The sequence below is a fragment of the Polyodon spathula genome, chromosome 19, assembly GCF_017654505.1.
Source record: "Polyodon spathula isolate WHYD16114869_AA chromosome 19, ASM1765450v1, whole genome shotgun sequence".
Classification (NCBI taxonomy): domain Eukaryota; kingdom Metazoa; phylum Chordata; class Actinopteri; order Acipenseriformes; family Polyodontidae; genus Polyodon; species Polyodon spathula.
In genome coordinates, this window is record NC_054552.1 from 4,969,033 (window position 1) to 4,991,011 (window position 21,979).

At 36.1% G+C, this 21,979-nt stretch overlaps 1 protein-coding gene across 1 annotated transcript; it reads right to left on the reverse strand.

Annotated features, from left to right (window-relative positions):
* Positions 1-948: 948 nt before the first annotated feature.
* Positions 949-21,244, reverse strand: LOC121294790 (cleavage stimulation factor subunit 3). Its single transcript, XM_041218874.1, has 21 exons — positions 21,059-21,244; positions 19,668-19,769; positions 19,414-19,509; positions 9,676-9,708; positions 7,537-7,634; positions 7,346-7,412; positions 7,223-7,257; positions 7,010-7,136; positions 6,751-6,828; positions 5,225-5,387; positions 4,966-5,075; positions 4,691-4,807; positions 4,490-4,564; positions 4,064-4,207; positions 3,765-3,867; positions 3,366-3,435; positions 3,067-3,262; positions 2,600-2,753; positions 2,257-2,351; positions 1,892-1,952; positions 949-1,607 (listed from the first exon to the last, which is right to left on the reverse strand). Exons 1-21 carry the CDS (start codon positions 21,083-21,085, stop codon positions 1,405-1,407), a joined length of 2,154 nt encoding a protein of 717 aa, XP_041074808.1. The 5' UTR covers positions 21,086-21,244; the 3' UTR covers positions 949-1,404.
* Positions 21,245-21,979: the final 735 nt, after the last annotated feature.

A 21,979-nucleotide genomic window follows, 5' to 3' on the forward strand; every position in this document is an offset into this window, starting at 1 on the left:
GTCCTTGATTGAATTGGGTTCAATAATAATTTGGTGGGTATCCACAGCATTTTACATGGAACCAACAGGGGTTATGATTTAATCATACTATTATGTTGTGTGAATAAGCCACCCGTTTTTCTTTACTTTAGAAGGTACTCCAGCTTATTGTATTGGTTTCTCTGCTGTGCCTCTGCAGTGATATTTGTTTTGAAAAGAACAGACTAAATGCAATGCACTCCAAGGGCAATTCATCCATATAAGCAAGCTAGAACAACCTTTTAATTTGATTATCACATATGGCTTGCAATAAGATTGAGACGTAGTAGAATGCAACTATGGACCTTCAGCTTCTTTCGTTTTTCGTTTACACACACACATATATATATATATATATATATATATATATATATATATATATATATATATATATATATATTTATTTTTTTAAAAAAAAGTCAAAAGGCTCAGAATGCGTCACCCTTCTCCATCAAGAAACAGTACCTCAATGGTAAATATGAAAACAGCATTTAGTTTTTCTGGCCAATTTTCATTTGTGTAATTTACTGTTGGTGCATTATTCAAGTTTGGATTCATGTGAACCACATTCTTTGCTATGTAAAATAAAATTAGTTTATTTGAAGTTGTGCTATTTATTCAAATTTTCTTTGGTCTCAAATTAATTAATTGCAATTGTCTTTTATTCAGAAAATGTATGGAATGTCTTAAGTCTTATTAAATATATTTTAAAATTATAGTATTTTCAAAAGATGTAGCATCGCTTTTCAAATTTACTTAACATGGGCACTGTGTGTCAGTTTATGTCTTCATTTGCACATACCAAGGTTGACCCAAGGTGCATATCTACAATGTAGGTGGAGTGTATGATTTGAGCATTTTTACTTCTTGCATAAATAACTCCTAATGTGGCTTTGTTTAATTGCTTTACACAAATAAAATACTACCAAAACATGTTTGTTTTTTATTTGAAGGATCTGTTTACTCCTTTGACTACAAAACAGAATTAATCAATTTTGCCATACATAATGAAACTAGATATGGCAAACTCAGAACATTATGTTGAATTACAGTACGTAATTAAAAACTTTATACAGTATAAGCCACCCAGTTTTTAAAATAAAACCGATGAAACAAAAAACACAAGACTTTAGATGCATCAAACAGCATACAAGAATGAAGCTGAATTTGTGTTCTTGCTTTTTAAAAAAATTTGGAAACGTATGTTCTTACACAAAATGCGTCTTGTGCATCTCTTCCTTGGTGGAACCGCTTGCTTTTGTAAGAGACACAATCTTGTGTTTTTGAAACCCCCAGGATCAATCACAGTCTTTTAGCACACCCTGTGAGAGGATAATGCCTCAGCAACCAGGAGTCTTTCACAGTAAGGGTTTCCAGGTGTGTTGTTCATCGGATTCTTTTCTGTTGTCGTGCTCTGTAGATGTCGTGTACGGGGGGAGCTATGGCCCCCTTTTCCTCTTCATCGTCAGAGTCAGCGTTTGGCCTCTTCATAGCTTTGTTGACCACGGCATTGTTCTCTACAGGTCCGTTTCCCTCTGTAGCCAATTCAGGCTGCCTGCCAGTGATGATTTCCACTGCTGCATCCACAGCTAAAGCAAAGGGCAATGTTGAGACAAATGGTTTAGAAGAGTTGGAATTTCTCTTGAGATGCTTCATGAAGAATAAACAGTAAAAAAATAAATAAATAACAACTGCATGGACCCATCCGTAAATCAAATGTTTAAATAAATATTAAAACTAGCCTGGTAGACAGACTGAATACTGCATTTTTTAATATAACTGCACACATACTATCTTCAAGTCAAACTGAAAAATGTATTTCATCAGAAACCACTTAAGACATTTAATCTGCTTTACCAGTTGAAGGACTTACTTTCTGGCAGTTTACATCTTCTAAAACTCTCCATGAGTTCTTCAACCTGCACAAACGGGCCCTGAAGGCGAAATAAAAAACACAGCTTTTCTACAACATTTTGTAGCTTTTCTTCTCAATATTATATTGGAATAATAATCCTTTGTCTTCATGATTTCTCCAGGATAGCCCAAACATGTACATAGGATCTTACAACTGGATAAAGTTAGATAAAGATTCAATTAATACCACAGGATCATACAGAGGCTAGACTAGAACCTATTTCACCATGATGCTTCCAATAACATGCCTGTCCCCCATCAGTCTTCATGATTTGGTCCAAATATTTGCAAGTGTTTTTCAAGCTCGCGAGATGTAGAACTGACCATGAAGCATGGTGGAGGTGGCAGTAGCTTCATGAGAAACACAGCGGCAGGAGGCACAGGGAACACACCACCTGGTACAGGATGAAGCCCTGGAGCTAGGGGAAGGAAAAAAAAAAACAAAATATGCATTTCTCAAATGGCATTTAAGGGATACTCTTCTGTACAGCAGCATGTGTGTATATCAGACATTGTTTTTGCAATGGTTTCCTTTGCATGATATATCTTTTTGATTTAAGTAATTTATGAATGATGTTACAGGAAAGACTGCAAGCATGGAAAGCATTTTGCTTTCTCATTTTTATCAGATACTCGATGTAAAAAGACCTTTTGAAATGAAACTTACGTGCCAAGTGCCTTGGCTGGAATGGTATCATCTGGTTTGTGTCTGGTTTTGGATATTCAGGCTTTCTATCCGCTTCATCCTTGAGTACTGGCGTGACGGAAGGAGCCACTACAGTTTCCTGAATCATTGTGGCTAGTTTGGCACGAGAGGCATCCTGTAATGAATCAGAAGTCCTCACTTGGCAATACTCGTTTACAGCATTTAGCCTGGTATCTAGGTTTGTGACACCAGTTGGAAGAACCACCAAAAAGGTCAATGAGATTTCCAACGTGCGTATAAAAACCATGTCATACAAAAAGATCAATTATACAGTACGCTAGATCAGTACAGAAAAATATCTAATGCTTTAACAAAGAAAAAAAGATACCGGTAGTAATGAAAATAATACACATTTTCTTGGCAATTTCCATGTTTGTTTGTGAATGAGAATAAGAGCTAGAAGTTGAATGAAGTCTGCAAGTACACACCTTGTAACCAAGAGCTTTCAGTTCACTGGAAGAGCAGGGGTAGAGGTCCATGAACTTGTATCTGTCTACTAGCAATGCAGTTTCTTTTCCTTCATATTCCTCCTTAAAGGCTGTAAACCTCCTCCTTTCCACCTTCAAGATGCTGGCTAGATCTCCAATGTTGCTCTCAAACGCCAAAAAGCGGGCCCAGATTTCTCTGCATATGAAGCAAAAAGACTGAAGTCAGGCATTTTGTGGGGCTGCAAAACATCACTTCATTCAATATATAATAATGAATAAATGCAATTCAAAACACTTACCCAGATTTCTCAGGTGACAAGCTTCCAGATGTTAAAACACGCTCAAACAATACTCGGGTATTATTATCCTCTAAAAATCAAAAAGCAAAAAAAAAAAATTATATATTAGTAGCTTAACTGCATTGTGTGTGTGTGTGTTTTTTTTTTTTTGTTGGTTTTTTTTAATAAATATAGCTACCTGCTCACCTTAACTCATTCATCTTGGCGGATCTCGTCTATGTCAGATTTTCAGAGTTTCTACTGTACATTTACAGCCTGTAATGAAAGCTATGCATCACTTAGCCAACATACCAGCCTATTCTCATTTACAGTTTGCTCCAATAACATTTTTGATATTGGAATTTACCCTTGTGTGATGCAAAAGAAAATTACAGTCTCATAAAACGGTTGTACACTTACCATTGAGGTGAGACAGATACTCAATATATGCCAATATATACTCTGGAATGTCTCCATATTTCTTCAAACCTAACTCAAAGATCTTGAAAGCCACTGATTTGTCCTATAGAATAAAATAAAATAAGTGAATAAATAAATAAAAATAGAACCAAGCACCCTAAAACATGAGCTAACTAACATTCTCAGGTCTTTTAAAACAGCTCATACTTTTTTTACACATGTTTACAGGCAGCATAAATCATCAGCTTTATTGCATTTTTATAAGGACCTTAAAATGTAAAATCGTCAAGTGAATTTACCTTACTACAGTAGTACTCCATCAGTGCAGCAGACACATAGACATGATGGCGTGTTCGAAGATCCTCTCTTGCTTTCTTGAATATTATTCTACCAGACTTGATACCTTCTGCTCGCCTTGCAAACTTCATATACTGGATATAGACCTGTTAAATAAAAAAGGGGGTGGTTATATGAAGCACATCATACTGAGCAATGTTTAGTGCCATTTCATTAAAAAATTAAAAAAGGTGTGGTATAGCAAACGTCCTCTAATTAGATACCATATGATCAAGATCAGTCTCTGCAATATGCATTATATCAAATTTACCAGAGCGCCTTTCAAATTTGTACTTCTGACCACTACAGGAAACTTCAGAATCAGTGGCACGTAACGAGAGAAGAGTTTTGTAACAAATTCCAGCGGTACGTGCAAAATCAAACCTTACCAGCGTTGGATCGATGTCTTCTACTGCCACGAGGCGGTTGTATATGCTGTGCACCTTTTCGTATTTCATGCGACTCTGAATGACAAATGGATGAGAAGAATCAGCCTCCACAGTTGACAACATTGTGGATCTGTAAAGAACCATAAATAAAGACTACCAGAGTGGATTCCACATTTATCTCCGGTGTACAGTGATACTTACCTCTTCATAGTCTGCAAAGGAGAAGTAGAGCAGCATGTTTTTTTTTAACAAAGTGCTGATAGCTCTCTCATAAATGTTTGCAGCTTCATCACTGAAAAGCTTAGCATTGTTCATATCCTGTGAAGAGAATAATATGAACATACAAAATAAAATAAAAAACATCAAATAAACAAATAATTGCAGTTTTATTTTTCATGTGTGCAGTAGGTGGCGACAGACAATGTTTTGCAATTCCAGCTATTAAGACCATGAAAAGTCAAATTAAATCCACATACCCCCTTTTCTGCTAGCAGCTTGCTGGATTGCTCCAGGTACTGAGCTGCTTCATACCAAATATCAGGATGATGTCCCAGCACCAGCAGACACTGTTCATAGGCAAACATTACTGCAAAACAATAAAACAGCATAATTTCAACAAGGACCCCGTGACTAATTTCATTAAACAGGGACTGCCTGTTCAATTCAAACATTACACTTCACTGTAAACTATCTAACATCCCCAGTCTTACAGCTTGGACCAATCACTGTTTGCACCTCTTTTTGTGATGAGTGTTTGGTCCTCGGTCCGAAGAGGATTGCTTTTCTCCCACTGAATGTACTTCTTCCACATCTCCACCTGCTGAGCCTCTTGCGGGGAATTCTGTGGAGGCACAGATGGTGCGTTTCGATCCAGGCCCTTCATAACTGTTTCATATTCCTGCAAGAAATTAAAACCCAATTAATACCATCTTGCATCTAGTCACATACATTTTCATAAATAACATGCCCATCAACCTAGGAAGAAAAAGACTTCCCCCTTTTCTGACATACTTAAGAACATGTGAATGATTACAATACAAAGATCCATAAATAGATTTAAGTGATTTTGTAGACACACCTCACTGGAAAAAACAGATAAGGATTTTATACCATATTACTTCAATTTGGCGCTGCCCTTGAATTAAAGACGTCCTCGTATTAACGCCGCAGTCATACATCAGCTTTATAATAGAGGCCGCCCTTGAATAAACGCTGCTATCAATGAAGAAACATTAAGGTATATTTATTTCTCCCCCTGCTAAAAAAAAAAACAAAAAAACACACAGACAGTAAACAAATAAACGCGCAACAGTGACTATGTACATGTAACGCACCCGAAGAGACTGGAGCCTCAATCTAGCGCGTACATTACAAACTAATGTACACACACATAGTAAGCACATTTTATTTTATGGTAGTACAGTTCTGAAAGAAAATGCAAGATAATCTACGTACAGAACAGCAGTCCTTCAAGTTCTTATAGGCAGTTTTTTTGTTTTGTTTTTAGTTCAGTTGTAATTCCCGTGCTCAATCCCGTGCAAATAAAGACAATGTGCTTACTATTTATGAGAAGATTTAGTTTCGGTTTCTCGTTCCGAGAAATTACAAAAAAGCAAGTTACAGTGACAAAAAAAAATAAAATAACAGAGTAGGATAAAGTGTAGTTTTCACAGAAATCAAACTGATATTCTGGAGGTCATTTTTGGTGCAGAAAAACATCTGTGTCACACCTGGATTTAACTGCCATACCTGCATTGTCACGTCCCTTAGCAACCAACACACACTCCTGATTCGCTGGTACAGTACTCCCCTGACCTTCCAACTCCCACCTAATAGGCTCTCGGCAACTGTCACCGATAAATGTACTGTAGTCAAAGTAGGTTAGCCACACACACTGCTACATACAGGCAGGCTACCGTATTACAGAAAATAAGCATACACGATACCTCTAAAATGTCATAAATCATGTAATAAAATATTGCAACGTTTGAAAATCGTAGTATTATTAATAAAGGTCGCCCTCATATAAAGACCACCCTCTTTCAAGGGTCGCAGTCATGTGGATCAATTTAAAATAAATGTTGCGGCGCCAAATTGAAGTAATACGGTATTTATTTAATTATGTTGAAACTATTAAAAAATGAATTGATCCAACTGAACCCTTACTGCAAGCATATTTATGAAAAAAAGAGTGCAGAAAAAAATTTGTGGCCAGGAAGAGTCACAAATCACATTCACAGGTTTGATAAAATGGTCCTTACCTTTGCTACTCTTCTGGCATTCATGTAGTCTCGACTGCGGTCTTCAATCATTTTCTTAGCCAGGTGAACATTAATGCCCTATGAAACAAACAAATAAATAAATAAGGTTGCATTCCGGTATTACAGAACATACAAGTTGCTTTTTCCCATGTATTCCCAATAAGAGAGATTAATTACTGGTCATTTGTGTAATGTTTACAAAAAAACGGGGGTAGAATGAATAGCAAACATTTGTTGTAATTTCTAAATAGTTCTTTACCTCTTCATATTTGTTGTAATCTCTCCACAGCTGTTCAATGTTAATCATGGGATTTACACAGCCTCTCTGGTATACTCTACGAACTGCAGTAATTCTCTGATTCTCTGCATAGGATCCCACAGCTTCCCTAAAAATAAAAATAAAAATTTAGTCTGATAAACCAGTGATTAAGAGAAATACAAAAATGATCATTTAAAGTGCTTCAGTACTTACACTCCTTTTAAAAAATTGATGTAGTCAACCCATATCTGAAAAACAGACAGGCATTTAATGCAGAACTATATATCTATAATAGCACCTGTTACAATGAAGACAAAAATACTTTGCTTTTATTACCTGATAGGACATGATCTCCATGCCAATTTTATCCAAGGCAAAATCATATGCCTGTGCCATTTTTTCTCTGAAACAAACAAGTGCAGATTTTAAAAATCCATTACACAGAAAGACAAAAACTATGTGAATCAAAGCATCAAGTTCTGCTTATTTTTCAAATCTGAAAAATGTATGTTTTTGCAAATACTTACTTGTAAGTAGGGAGTTTGCCTTTGGTTTCTCGTACATATGACAGGTAGCATTTCCAAAGATCAATATGCAGCACTTTCATGAGGCATCTTTGAAACAGCTGTAGAAAATGATAAGAAATATTAGTTAAGAACATTTCACTCTTACATTTCTGAATCATATACAGTTCAGGTCAAAGGTGCACCATTCAGTGCTGAGTATGCAGGTATTCAGCATAAATACAGTAGTGTAGCAGTATTAACTGTAATCCCTATTTAATCCTACCATGTGATCCTATTATTTCCAAAAATTGTGAAGTGCCATCAAGCAGGTACGAAGAAGCAACTCCTTACTTGACACACAGCAAGCATTTGTTTCATTGTCATGAAGATTTTTGCACAGATTAACTTCCTTGTGTAATATTTGTTATACAGTGCCTTGAAAAAAGTATTCAGCCCCAATCCCTTTTTTCACATTTAAGAGTCTCACAGCCTGGGATTTTGATGCATTAGATTGGGAAATGTTATTTGTGAGTCTCACATTCTTCTTCAGAGTCATGCCCAAAAAGAACGAAAATAGTAAACAATAAAATAAAAATTAAAAAACTGAAATGTCATCATTTTTTAAGTATTCATCCCCCCGGGTCAACACTTAGTTGAACCACCTCTGGCAGCTATTACAGCCAGTAGTCTTTTCTGATAAGTCTCTATTAATTATTAACGATGGAACAATACTTGCCCATTCCTCCTTGCAAAATTGCTTAAACTGTGTCAAGTTAGTTGGGGAATGGTGATGGACAGCAATTTTGAAGTCTTGCCACAGATTTTTTTATGGGATTAAGGTCAGGACTCTGACTGGGCCACTCAAGGACATATATTTGGATCATTGTCCTGTTGAAAGACAAACTTCTTCCGCAGTTTGAGTTTTTCGGCAGAGGGGCAACCAGGATTTCTCTGTATTGTGCGCCATTCATCCTCCCATCAATCATGACGATATTTCCAGTCCCTGCTGCTGAAAAGCATCCCCATAACATGATGCCACCACTGCCATACTGTACAGTGGGGATGGTGTCACCTGGCTGGTGTGCAGTGTTTGATTTGTGCCACACATACTGCTTAGCGTTCAGGCCAAAAAGTTCCACTTTAGTCTCATCAGACCACAAGACGTTCTGCCACGTAACTGTAGTATCTTCTAGGTGACGGTTTGCAAACTCTTTGTGGGCAAGTATGTTTTTTTTTCAGCCAGGGCCTCTTCCTTGTCATTCTCCCATAAAGGCCCTTTGTGGAATGCCTTGGAGATTGCTGATACATGAACATCATCGTCCATCGCAGCCACTGACTTCTGTATCTCATTCAGAATCACAGTTAGCCTCAAAGTAGCTTCCCTAAGAAGTACCCTTCTTGTCCGGCAACTAAGTTTATAGGGGTGGCCTGATCTATGCAGTGTAGTGGTAGTTTCATATTTTTCCCACTTCCGTATGATGGACTGCACTGAGCTCTGAGGGATGTTCAATGCCTTTGAAATGGTTTTGTACCCTTCCACAGATTTGTGCTTCTCTATAATCACATCCCTAACTTGCTTAGAATGCTCTTTCATCTTCATTTTGATTATTTCTTTTGAAAGTCTCTACCCTACTGTGGGACCATACAGAGAGCGGTATTTATCCTCACAGATTAATTTAAAGCAGGTGATCCACTAATTTCTGACACAGGTGGAGTCCATCAACAAATTGTGTGATTTGTTGAGGTAATATATTGCACCTGAGCAAATTCAGGCTTGCAATTAAAGGGTATGAATACTTTTTTAATACGATAATTTCCATTTTTCATTTTTAGTAAATTGTTGAAAGCTTTTGGAATTTTTCTTTTGATTTTACATGGTGCACAAGGCTTTGTAGATCAGTGAGAAAAAAATCCTAATTTAATCTATTTCAAATTCTGAATCTGAGACTCTTAAATATGAAAAATGGGATGGGGCTGAATACTTTTTCTAGGCACTTTACGTAGGCCTGCTCCAGCACAGCCCATGCGGCTTACTGACGCCTTTAACATCTGGTCAGAACAGGTCCAAACAAAAGCACATTGTTGTGAGAAGGTATTCAGAACTCATTCATTTGCCACTTCAAAACAGGCCCTCTGGATTCAATTATATTTGTGGCTCACCTTTTCAACCTTGTCATAGTTTTTTGCCTTTATCTGAAAAATACAAATATATACAATGTTAATTTCAAATCTACCCTTCCAAAAAATATAAATTTATTTTTGAAAACATGCACACACACACACACATTAATCATGTGAATTTCACACCAAAACAGGTACTTAAACTGTTTATCACCTTCCCCCAAATTACTGACGCTGTACTTTTGTGCACATGTATTATCAACTCCCTTGCATTACACAGGCAGTTTAAAAACTGCTTGAATGGGCTTTTAAGGTAATCTTGGAATCAGTCATCTACATCTCTACTCCAAACTTGGCTACGTAAGACTTCAGAAACTATTTAACTTCTAAACAGAGCAGTGAAGTGCTTATGTAAGTGCTCCAAGTGTATACCCAATTAACTAACACAGAGCTGTCTACATGAATTGAACTTATGCTTTTTGCAATATGCAGTAATTAACCTTATTTTATAGATAACTGTGGCAGGCTGGTGAGTGGATAGAGGCCCAGAGACAGACTGCAGTTCAAAAAAAATAACTATTTTATTATAAATAAACACAAAAATGAAAAGGCACAAGGGCAAAAACAAAGCAATTTAAACACAAAAAGACAAAAAAAACAAAACTTACAAAAATAACAATTTCCAGGCTGGGCAATGCCTTCACTGGATTCAAACTTTCCAAACAACCAAAAAACCAACTTGCTTCCTCAGCTCCCTCCTCCTTAATGGGAAGCAGAGGCCTCCTTTTATGTCAGGTGGTTGGGTGCTGATTGATCATTAATTAAACTAATCATCTAATCAACCCCAGCCACCTGAACACAATGAACCCAGGCAGGTAGGGGAATTTAACCCCATCCCTGCCAATTTCTAAAGAGCAGAGCTGTGCTCTGCTACAATAACCTTTTGGGGGGGAGGAAAAAAAAAAAAAAAAGGAATAATTTTAAGAATTCTGTTATTGGATGATTCACAGATCCCCCATGTTTAGTTTGCTCCAATGGTTTTATTCCAGCACAATGACTTCATAAACAGATTCCGGAAATGTCTGCACGTGCTGCATCATCCCAGTGATTTAGATGCCCCAGTACAATATTTCCTACTGGTAAGCTTTTTAAAATGCAATTACCATAAAATGGAAAAACAATATTTATACAACACAGTATCTGCATCTATCTCTCACTCTGTGCATTGTGCAATATTGGAGAATAGGTATGTTTTATGTCACAAACAGCAATCTCCATGATTCCTTTGGTATTAGGTAGGCCAAAGCAAGCCACACTATTAATCTGATTTAGATTAGTAAAATGGTTATTTAGTTTTAGTCTTGATAAAGCAGTATCTCCACTTTCTTAACGTGCTATGCAATATTGCTTTTTCCTAATTCCCAGATCTTTATTTTCAAATATAAAACTTAGCCCCTTTGAAATACTTTGATGACATTTACAATCAATCAGAGCAGCAACAACAGCAAAGGGGAATTGATTACAAATAGCATGGCTGTCATTACAAGAATCAGAGATGGGACAAGTGATATTTACATAGGACTATCAGTAGTGCAATATGTAGAGTACATATAATATTAAATGCATTTTTAAAGTGTGAATAAAACAACTAAATCTTACTAAAAGAAAAACTTAAAGCATATTTAAAAACTAAGCAACTTTAAAAATAATAAATAAATCATAAACTTTACTTGATCTTTAAAAACTATCCAGTACTATGGATCACTTCAGAAAAACATTCAGGTGTTGATGAATTAGTATTATTGTGTATCATTACGCAGCATTTTTGATACGGATGTACTGTATAGTCAGCCTCACAAAAGTACTGCACCCAGATATTACGGTTCTTGCCAAGTACAGATAGCAGAGCAATGGTTGGGCCAAACTTTTCAGTCCAATATGACTATTTGTGGAAAGAACTTGGTTATTCTGGATTTGTGCACTGCCTTGAATGAGGTTCCTGCCAAAGCGTCTTACTAATGCAATGCCAACATTCTTTACTGAGGCCAGTTACCATTCCAAAAATGTAATTTACATACGAGTATAAATGTATAATACACTACATCAATTAGTGTCTCCTTTGCTGGTCTAAATATTTACACAGCACTGCACACTGAAGTATTAAAATTAAAGGTCAGGGTTTAACTTTCAGTGCTGTCTCTTTATAACACAGCAGACTGCCTTCTAACAGTATAAATGGCTGCCTTATACTGAGGGAGCTCTGTATATATAAATTAAAAATCTACTTCTATATCCCATTTGATGAAAGAATGTATAAATATATATGTTTGCCAACCAGTGTAAGTAAAAGATGGCACACCTACTGTATTACAGATGTAGAATATCTATATATTACAAAAGAATTTGCTCAGAAACAGACTGAATAAAATGTAAAATGGTGTAAAATGTATACAGAATTCAAGGTGTTCAAGAAACACAATATAATATAAGTAACACATGAAATGTTGACAATGTTGACATATAATGGATATGTGAAAAAGTGTGTGATCTGAATCAAAGACGTGGCCAAAGGTTAAAACAATGTCAGTGAAACAGAATGTTTGATGGATATTACTTGTATGGAACTTTTTTCAGAGAATCAGCTCAAATGCGCAGACCCTACCTTAATTTGGCAATGAAATTGTGAAAAAAATAAGATAGGAGGCTTTGACAGTGCAGCTTAGTACACTTTGAAGTGTCTAAGTTTGAAGCCATGAAAAAGCCACAGAAAGATACCACTAGATTGCCGAGAGTTTCAAAATATTAAGTCCCAGGCCATAGGGTTTATGAGACCGTAGCAGTTGAAATATTGGCAGCAGTGAGTTTATAAATACAATTTAAAAAAGCTCACAGTGGTGCTTAAATATCAAAGATATCTGTACTAAAAACATATATTGATACAGAACATCTTTACAGGTGTCACTAACCAACGTTTGTCTTCTTTAATTAGTATGTTTTACATTTTCCCTTGTCCCAAGAAAAACAAATATATAATTGAGACTGCACAGTTAATAAAATAATCAGAATGTGAAACTTACAAGTTATAGAGTTTTAAGGCAAGATTGTGGGTATATTAGATTAATTCATTTGGACCGGATCAAATACAGCAGCTAAGTCTGACACAGGATACAAAGTGCCGATGTGCTACATGTATCCACTGCGCTGATAAGCAAAGTAGTCCAGTATGAAGGCACTTAAATGCAGTAAAGATGACAAAGGAAGTGAAAGCACATTCCCGGTACAGACCTGAATATACGATTAGACATGAAACGATGAAATACGTATCAACTACTTCTATGATGCATAATCAAATGGTCATTTAATGGTGAATCATTTTGTTAAGATAAAAATTAAATGGGAAATGACAGAATGTATTCATTTCAACTGTAAAACACATCTTCAATCAAAAAACATTTGGTGAACTACAGTACAATGCGCGATGTTACGCTATTGGTCTGGTATCACGATACAAACCTCTCCTACAATACAAGATATCATTCATCAATGCACACCAAATCGTTATACCTCTACACCCAATTATTCTCCATACTCCATAAAAACAAACAAACAAAAAAAAAACCCTACAGTGCCTAGCTGCAATATTACATACTAAATTTAGTGTTCTCTCGAAGTTAAAATAAGATCCTCTTCTGTGTCTATTTTTAGGCGGCCTGCCCAGTTAGTAGCACCACTTTATGATGTATGTTTATATATACATATACAGTTGTCTTAAGTGAAATAACGACTTAGAACAAGCCTTTGGAAAAGATGGCAGCCATGATCTTGAAAATCAATAGGAATCAAGCTTGTACCCAGCTGCATAATTATAAAAAATTTGATCCAAATCAGATTTGTTGTTCTCCAACTTGGGAGGTCAAAGTCTTCCTACATAGCCCCCTAATTTGTCCGTTTGTCCCCTTGTGTCACAATGACTTACTATTTAGTTTGTTGGATGGTGTGAAGCATATGTGAGGAGGGACCTCCAAGCGGTTATTAAAAACATTACTGCATGTAGTACAGGGCAAGTCATACAAACAGGAGGTCACTGGCTTGAATCCCATTCACGGCATGTTGCCATACTTGGATGGGGGCCTACGGGGTGTGCGGTATTGCCCCGTCGAGCTCCCGCGGGGTTAGGGAGGGAAATTGGCTGGGGATAGTTAACCTCATAACACTTCAGTGACCCATACTAGTCAGATGCCCAATGAGGCCAGACAGACACTTGTGGGAATGGGACATGTTGGGCCTTGCTTAGGATCCTCAAGCAAAAAACAAGGAATTAAAGATCAGTAGGGGACCTCTTTTCCAGCTCTGAAGTCAGTCCTCATGATTAGCAAGTGGGTGGCAGTAGTGAGGCAACATCTGAATTAGGCATTTCAAACTGGGTACAACAATGTGGCTAAAGGAGAAATTCTGATTTCTCTGTCCTTCAGGTAGGATACCTGACATCTTTAAAAACAATTAAATAGGCCATTCAACTTTCACTGGGACTTCAGTCAGATTTGGCAGAAATGTCACCAGAAATCCCAACAGTTGTGATTACTGCAATATTTAACTGCTTTGTTATTCAGTTACTGTTGTGTCACTAGCACCTAATGTTCACTATACACAAGCTCTGGAATAGTCATCGTATTCCAGAATTCCACAGTACTTCAAACAAATCACAGGATAAGTCAATATGCATACGGGCAAATGTGTTTAAAATCTGACTGAGCAGGTGTCAGTATTCTCTACAAGCTACAAAACCACAAAGGGCTTCTTTTTCCTACTATGATTGTTCCACTCGGTCAATCATATTACAGTGCTGACATCCCAATACCAATGTAAGCTGTTCCAAAAGGCAGCAGAGGTAGCAGTAAAACAGGGCCGTCACCCAAGGGCCGTTTTTATATTTCTGGTAGACATTTCAATTGTGTTACTGGTTAGAACACTGTAGTGACTAAGACTAAAAGATTTTAACATAATGGAAATGCTGGGGTGCAATGAACATACAGTACAGTTCTGCCAAGCACTTTATTTTACAAACTCAAATCTACCTTCATTTCAAAACACACACATGCTGTTTACACTAGCAATGGAACTCATTAGCTACATTTATATACTGGTACTTCTTGTCCAGTAAAACAAAAATTGAGTCAATCGATTTCAACAATGGAACACAACTGCATACATAAAACAATGGAAATCAATTTTACTAATGTGCCAGTAATCAAACACTGGAATCACAGTCCAAAATACTGCACTACAATTGGATATCTGTCTTTACAGGCTTGTGACATTAAAGATAAAGTTGTTTGGAGGCATAATGAGCAAGGGGACTAGACACGACTAGGCTTAAAATACAGTCACTACATTTCAGGGGGCCAAAATAAACACAAAGAGCTAACCAAAAACTTTCAACACATATGCTGCACTTTGTTTTTTCTTTTATACTACAAAGTTGGACTTTGAATACTTTCTCCATCTCACTATTTAGATGATATCTTAGGCAAGTTAATATACATGATTAAAATTGTAGTAAGTGGTACTCTATGTTTGTGAAAAATTCTAGATTGCGACAGTAGTGCCCCTCCACATTATCCATCACAGGGGATAGTTCTCCCAATGGGCAAAATTACCAGATATGTCATAGCACTTTCACGCAATTAAAATACTATTGGGAACATATATCCACAATATAATTGTGAAAAGCTGATGGATAGACCAATACTCAATAACAAATTGTCAATTGTATTACCAGATTTGATGACAATTGGGTAAGTTGTTCCAATGTTAAATTGCAATTGTGAAGGACTCAACATTTGGGTACAGAGCCTTCACTATACCCCATCACTGGACACATAAATAATGTACATCATTTTACATGTAACACACAGACCAGAAACTGCATTCAACTTATTCTTCAAGGCATTGCATTACCCCCTATACCAACTACAAAATATATTTTCTTGTTTAAAACTACCAAAGCTTGCATCACATTGTATTTCTGGGCAGGGATATAGCTGCAATTGAGATTCTGTAATTTACATTAGTTATCAGCATTTGTAAGAACTATAATGTAATGTGAATTTCAGAGTATCAGTGTTATGCTTGAATATTTACATCTATTACCTTGCATTACAAATGAGTGCTGTTTACTAACTTAATAAAAAACATGTCTTTTTGTAGAAAGGATATGTACAGTTCAATATGTGGTTGTAAAATGCCAAATTATTCCAATTAAGTCTATAAGAATGTTGTAATAAGTTTGTAATTCTATGCTGACACAGTAGGGAGTGGAATAGTCTATCCCCTTTGACATATGATTTATTTAAACAGTTGGTTCATTTAAAATATCTGTGAAAAATTCAAATGCATCAGAATTCACATCAAATCAACCAAAGCAAGACATGTGTTATTCATCTTTATTTATTAGTTGGTTCAGATGAAATTAACCACATGTGAAAGTGACCAGGTTTACAAAAAAGATAACATTCAACTTATATATTATATATATATATATTGTAAACTACTGTAACTGTCATACACTGCAGTCTAATTAGTGGAAGATTCCATTCACCTCTGTCTATAACAGATCTCATTCATAACTTCAAAAACATTAATTAAAAAAATAAGGCAGAACATAAAAAGCTAAGTCAAGTTGACATATTTCAACTAGTGCCTTCACCAGTACAAACTTAACTTTGTTTCTTAAAGTTTTACTTTACAACAGGTTTCTTTAAAATGTATGCTGCAAAATCCAAATTACTGATTTGCATACCTGCAGTAAACGGCCATGCAATTGAAGGTTATGCTTTTTACTTTTGAATAGAATTATAAAAACTAAAATCGGTCACACAATTCCCTTCCCGATACATTCAAATTAACTATGGTTTTATTTAATTTATTTGGCGGGGACAATTCCAGTGAACGTTAAACACTAGTTACTACTACGACTAACTGCTGTTAAGCTCACAAGTAAATGTGCACACAAATATACAGCAGTGGTCTATATTGTACTTACCATTAATTAGGAACTTAAAACTTGTGTTCCATTTTCCAATTGTGGTCTGCCACAAATATTTTATAAGACAATAGCAAATAAGTATATGTTTTAAGTATAGTCTTATTTTCTTGTGGCATTTAGCATGCAGCTGCAATCAGTTTATTAAATGTAAACATGTACAGTGCTAGAAAGCATTGCTTATACTCTGGTCAAATTTGGAAGATTTTTTTGAAAAACAATTCTCTTGCTTTAGTGTCAAGCTTGACCAATTCCAGTTTCGATAAAAAGCTTTATAAGAAACAACGTATAATAGATGCATACATATTGTTTTCTTATCGCTTGTAATATCAACAAATATTTTTAAGCATGCAAATTTACCAAACTTCAAGAATCTGCTTTTGTTTAAATACTTTGTACTTATTGTAGACGCTTACAATATCACAAGAAACTTTCTGCATATGTAGCAAATAGGTTAAGCCATTCTTGTATCGCAATCACAACTGAGAAACGTGTTAATAGTAAAAGTTATTTAAGGTTTTTTTTCCCCCCCGTGAAACAACTTAAGCACCGTTCACACTGGCATGCTCTATCTGGGTCGGGCTGGGTGACAGACACAAATACACAAAGCATGTATCAATGCCCCTTCCGTCCAAGCTTCTCTGGATTGAACCGTCAGTCCAAATGTTGATTAGAGGAAATGTTTCTTCATCCCTGCTGCAATCTGACTCATGCTGTGTCTCAATCAGTAAAAATATGGCTAAACAGAAATGTTCCTTGAGGAAGAGAACCAATCAAGCAGGCATAGTTGTCTGTTATTACGTCAGCTCAAAAACAGCCGTCATGCATTTTGTCTTGCTCAAACCGGGTCAAACATCCCGAGGTGGGTCGCTGCAACCCAGGTCAACCTGTGAACACGATTTCAAGGGTGCCAGTGTGAAAGGGGCTTAAAATGGGTTTATAAAAATTGGCTAAGCTTTCATTTTTCATTTACAAGCAGCACACAAATGAGATTGCAACATGTGAATTACTATTAACGCTTTTCTCACTTGCGATTGAAATACATGAATAGTTTAACAGGTATCAATTTAATTTTTAAGGAGAGTAGAAAAGTCAGGGTAAAATTGCAAAAATCAGAAGCCCTCTGCACATATAGCCCTCATTTGCAACTGGTAATAGGTATGAAAAGCTACCCATAACTACTTCAGTATGTTTAAGATTTACTATTTGTACTTCTCACTTAAGCTGATTATTAGTATCGGTACAATTTGGTGTGCAAAAACATCATACATTTGATGAAGTGATGTATGAGGAACAAATCAGAACCAGGCTATAGAGGTAACAGGGTCACAGCTGTTTGATAACAGAAAACCAGATGTAAAAAGGGGAAGGGAGGCCCTTACCGGTTCAATTAGTGTTGGTTTTCCTCTTAATTGTTCTGGGAAGGATTATACCCCTCAATACTTAAAATGGCTGTATTTTGTTTGACAATTACCTGGCAAAATATTTTAAAGATTACTACATATAAAATTATTGGAATAGTCCATCAAGGGACTTAAAAATACTAATTTGTTTAGCTTGTGAAGCAATTATCTATAAATGTGATTACATTACATGAATTCTCTGAATGAATTGTTTTCTTGGACAGTAAAGTGTAGATCAACTGGAAGAGCCACAAACTGAACTATCACTCAGAAAAGTCCCCCGTGTTCAAAACGTTTACCTAACCAACTTTTTTTTTAGCCAGTTATATTTTGTTCTCATGGACAGTGTTCCCTTTTAATTTCATGACTTGATCATTCATGGTTAGGCCACAATGACATTAAATAAGACATCTGTTCTACACTTTGTTTCCTTACAGAGTACCCACAATATTTCACATTGTTTATATGCAAGTCATGATAGCGAAAGAATGAGGGCGTAACGTAGTCACTGACATGCTTATGTGTTAACTACACATTCTCTGCAAAGGTAACTTGTGCCTTGTTGTTTGCATTAGGCTGAATGCATATTTAAATGGGTAAGCAAGTTGTGGTGACTTGATTATACTAAAATGATGGTGCTGTTTATTAGCGGAGGCTGGATAGTCTATAAAGGGCAACAGAAAATAAATATAAATCTAGACAAATTTCTAAATTGCACCTTGATTTACCCCCCCCCCCTTTTAGGACAATGTAACAAACTGAATTACCCAAAATACACACATCTTTTTTCTAAGGGCTAGTTTAAGGCTTCACAAATCTGTACTGACTTGCCTGCTTTTGGTAAACACTGAAGTACTTTGTTTCTATATTAACATACAAATAAAATTACTTGAAAAAGAATATACAGTATTAATGAATTTGGTTTACCTGTACAGGAGAAACTAATTGAATTTAGTACCATTAATATGAACACAAAATAAATAAGCGCTCAAAGAAATCACACAGGAGGCAATAAATTGACACAACAAGTAAATAAGGCTAAAGCACTCCAATACCATTAAAACAGTTTTAATGCTGTTGCAGATCCAACATGCAACAATGTGTAATTGACCCAATAGCAAAATATATCCCTCGGACCACATTTACAGTGTGATGCTGCAAGAAAGAAAGGCAGTTAATATTCCCCCAATTACACTGTATGAAAAGGGGAAACCTAAAGGTGATATTTTAAAAGGTACCTTCATGGTGTGAAATTCACAGATACACACATTATTCTGTGTGTGTGTGTGTGTGTGTGTGTGTGTATGAGTGAAAGAATATAAACATATTAACCTCTGCTTCAATGAATAGTTTCCAGAATCTGCCAGAACTTGGGAACTGGGCGACAAGTCGCTCATAGGTCTTCCTTGCTTTGTCTATAGGTTGGTTCTAAAAGTAGAAACCATTTAAACATCATTTACATTATTAACAAAAGTTGCAAATAGTACTATGGAATTTGTACATATTGGTGTAGAACCACCAAACCCAGCATAACCTGACAGAACCCCACCCCCATTATAAGGAAATGTAATCCTGTGTCACTAAACCTGTGCCTCTCGTATCAGAATGCTCCAAGCGTCAAGGTCATAAGGATTTTCTTCCAACTTCTTTTCAGCTTTCTTCACCTTCTCTGGAATATACTCCACTGCCTGGAAGTTATAAAACAAGTAATGTATAAATGTGGTTACAAAACATGCATACCACATTAAACCTTTTGTTCATAATGTCTTTAAACAACCCAATTTTGATATGCATGCACGTTCTTTCCACTCAAATTACATAAGTATGCATAAAAGCTGCGCTACCATACATTTTCACCACTAGTGGGTGCTCAGGTTATCGGAAAACTGGTTAAATAAATGAATTTAACACATTGTAGTACATGTTAATGTTTTTTCTGCATAACATAACAAATTTCCCTTGATAATATTTCCTTTTTTATAGCAAAACATTTTTGGTTGCGATTTATTCAGAATTCATCAGTCCAAATTTAGAAGGATTTCTAATAAAGACCACCTTAGCATGCCAATTCAAACAAATATCCATGCGTAAAGACCACCACGAAAACACACACACATTAAAAACTATTAGTATTACTGCAGAAATTGAGTGATGCATTAACTTATTACTGATTTCCAACCTGTGGGTTAATGTGACTTGAGGGAAATAACGACTCTGATTATTTAAAACAAACAAACAAAAACAACCCAAAACACATACCGGGAGAAACCACACTTATGTAATTGTGGAAATGCAAAAGGGAATTACTTTTGACCATTCAATACGCATGTGATGCGTGTGAACAACACAGCACAAAGACAGGCACCAGAGTCAAAACAAGGGATGACGTAATAAGTCACGCATAAAAGTGAGCGTGTCTAATACATTTTAACGTTGTAGTTAAATAGTTTTGTAAAATCCGTGACCTTCAACAAACACTAGTCCTTATATTTTCACCAGTTTGTGAGTGTGTGGAATATGGTTAAACCATGATTCAGCGCTTTTCACAAGCCACCCACGCCACAATTTTAGGGAAAATAAAAAACAGAAATGCTAAAATTCTTAGGGGTAAATACGTCGGAAATATTTTCCACGTATTCATATATTTCACGTCGGAAATATTTTCTTGCAACCTCCAAAACGTAGTTGTGTGTATGCGCAACACTGGAATAATAAAACAACCGTTCAAACTACGAAAACCCCGGCCATTTTTCTTTTCTTTCTTAAAAATAAATAAAAATAATGGAACCATCTTAACCACTAAAAACGAACATAATGCCTACGAAATAGCCAGTTGCTTCTTAACAAAATCGACGCATGAATACCAGTTTTTAGGAATATAAACACATTATATTTGCCATCTATGAACTGGATACGTAGGCCTCAGTCCCACTGAAACAACTGCACTAGCCCGTGTGTGTAGATGAAAAAATCTTACCTGGTCTGCTGTTCCTTCTACAGACATGGTTACTTAATTTTAAACAGACAGTTGGCAAGAAAGAGGTTCGGTGTTTTAAAATAAAAACAAATTTTGAGTGCCTAATTTTCCTCTCCCTTCTAAGGCTCTATCCCTCAACACCTCCGCTAAAATGGCGTCACTAACCGCCTCCTTGCAGCAGCGCCTCGTGTATATGTGCGCCACCTAATGGCAGTTAATCTGTACTGCAGGCAGGTCATTGGGTACGAGACTAAAAGTAAACCAGCCCACATGCAAATACCAACATAGCATATTTAGAAAAGTTAATGAATGTAAAATAGATATGAAATGACTATTTGTCCACGTGCATATACGAATAAAATGCGTTATACAGTGAAAAACGACATAGAAGTGCAGATATTCCTTTTTTGTTGTTTTTAGTAAAAGCCCTGCCCACAGTCTGTGATTGTCTACACGCAGTATTACAGCTTTTTCATTGGATGGCTAACGCCAGGCTTCTCTGTTTATCTCATACTTTTTGCATCTGATTGGAGATTGCAGTTCCTATTTCTTTAATCGACCCAGGACGTCATTGCGACACAGTAAAAAAATGTTGCTGAAAAAAAAAAAAAAACTTTTAAGTAGATTTTTAAAATTTTGTACAGAACAAACTTGTTTCTGCTATGAATCTTTTTTTTTTATACATATGTGTGTAGCTCTATCTAAATAGTTACAACTGCTGAAGCAATGTTATATTTTAAAAAATGCATTTCAATTCATCGTGTTTACTTCACAAGTTAAACGAATTAATATTTGTATAGTTAGGGTGGGCGAACAGAGCGAGATCCTGTTCAGTCCTTATGTGAATGGTGTGTGTGTGTGTGTGTGCTGCAGCAGTTTTGAAATCATTATAAAATTATCTCAGTAATCATCAATCGAAAA

Excerpts from the sequence above, each read along its gene's own strand:
- LOC121294790 (XM_041218874.1), bottom strand. The coding sequence starts at position 21,085 with ATGTCTGTAGAAGGAACAGCAGACCAG. Across the intron at positions 7,635-9,675 it reads ACTATGACAAGGTTGAAAAG|CTGTTTCAAAGATGCCTCAT; the intron begins GTGAGCCACAAA and ends CATTTTCTACAG. Across the intron at positions 3,436-3,764 it reads GTATCTGTCTCACCTCAATG|AGGATAATAATACCCGAGTA; the intron begins GTAAGTGTACAA and ends TTTGATTTTTAG.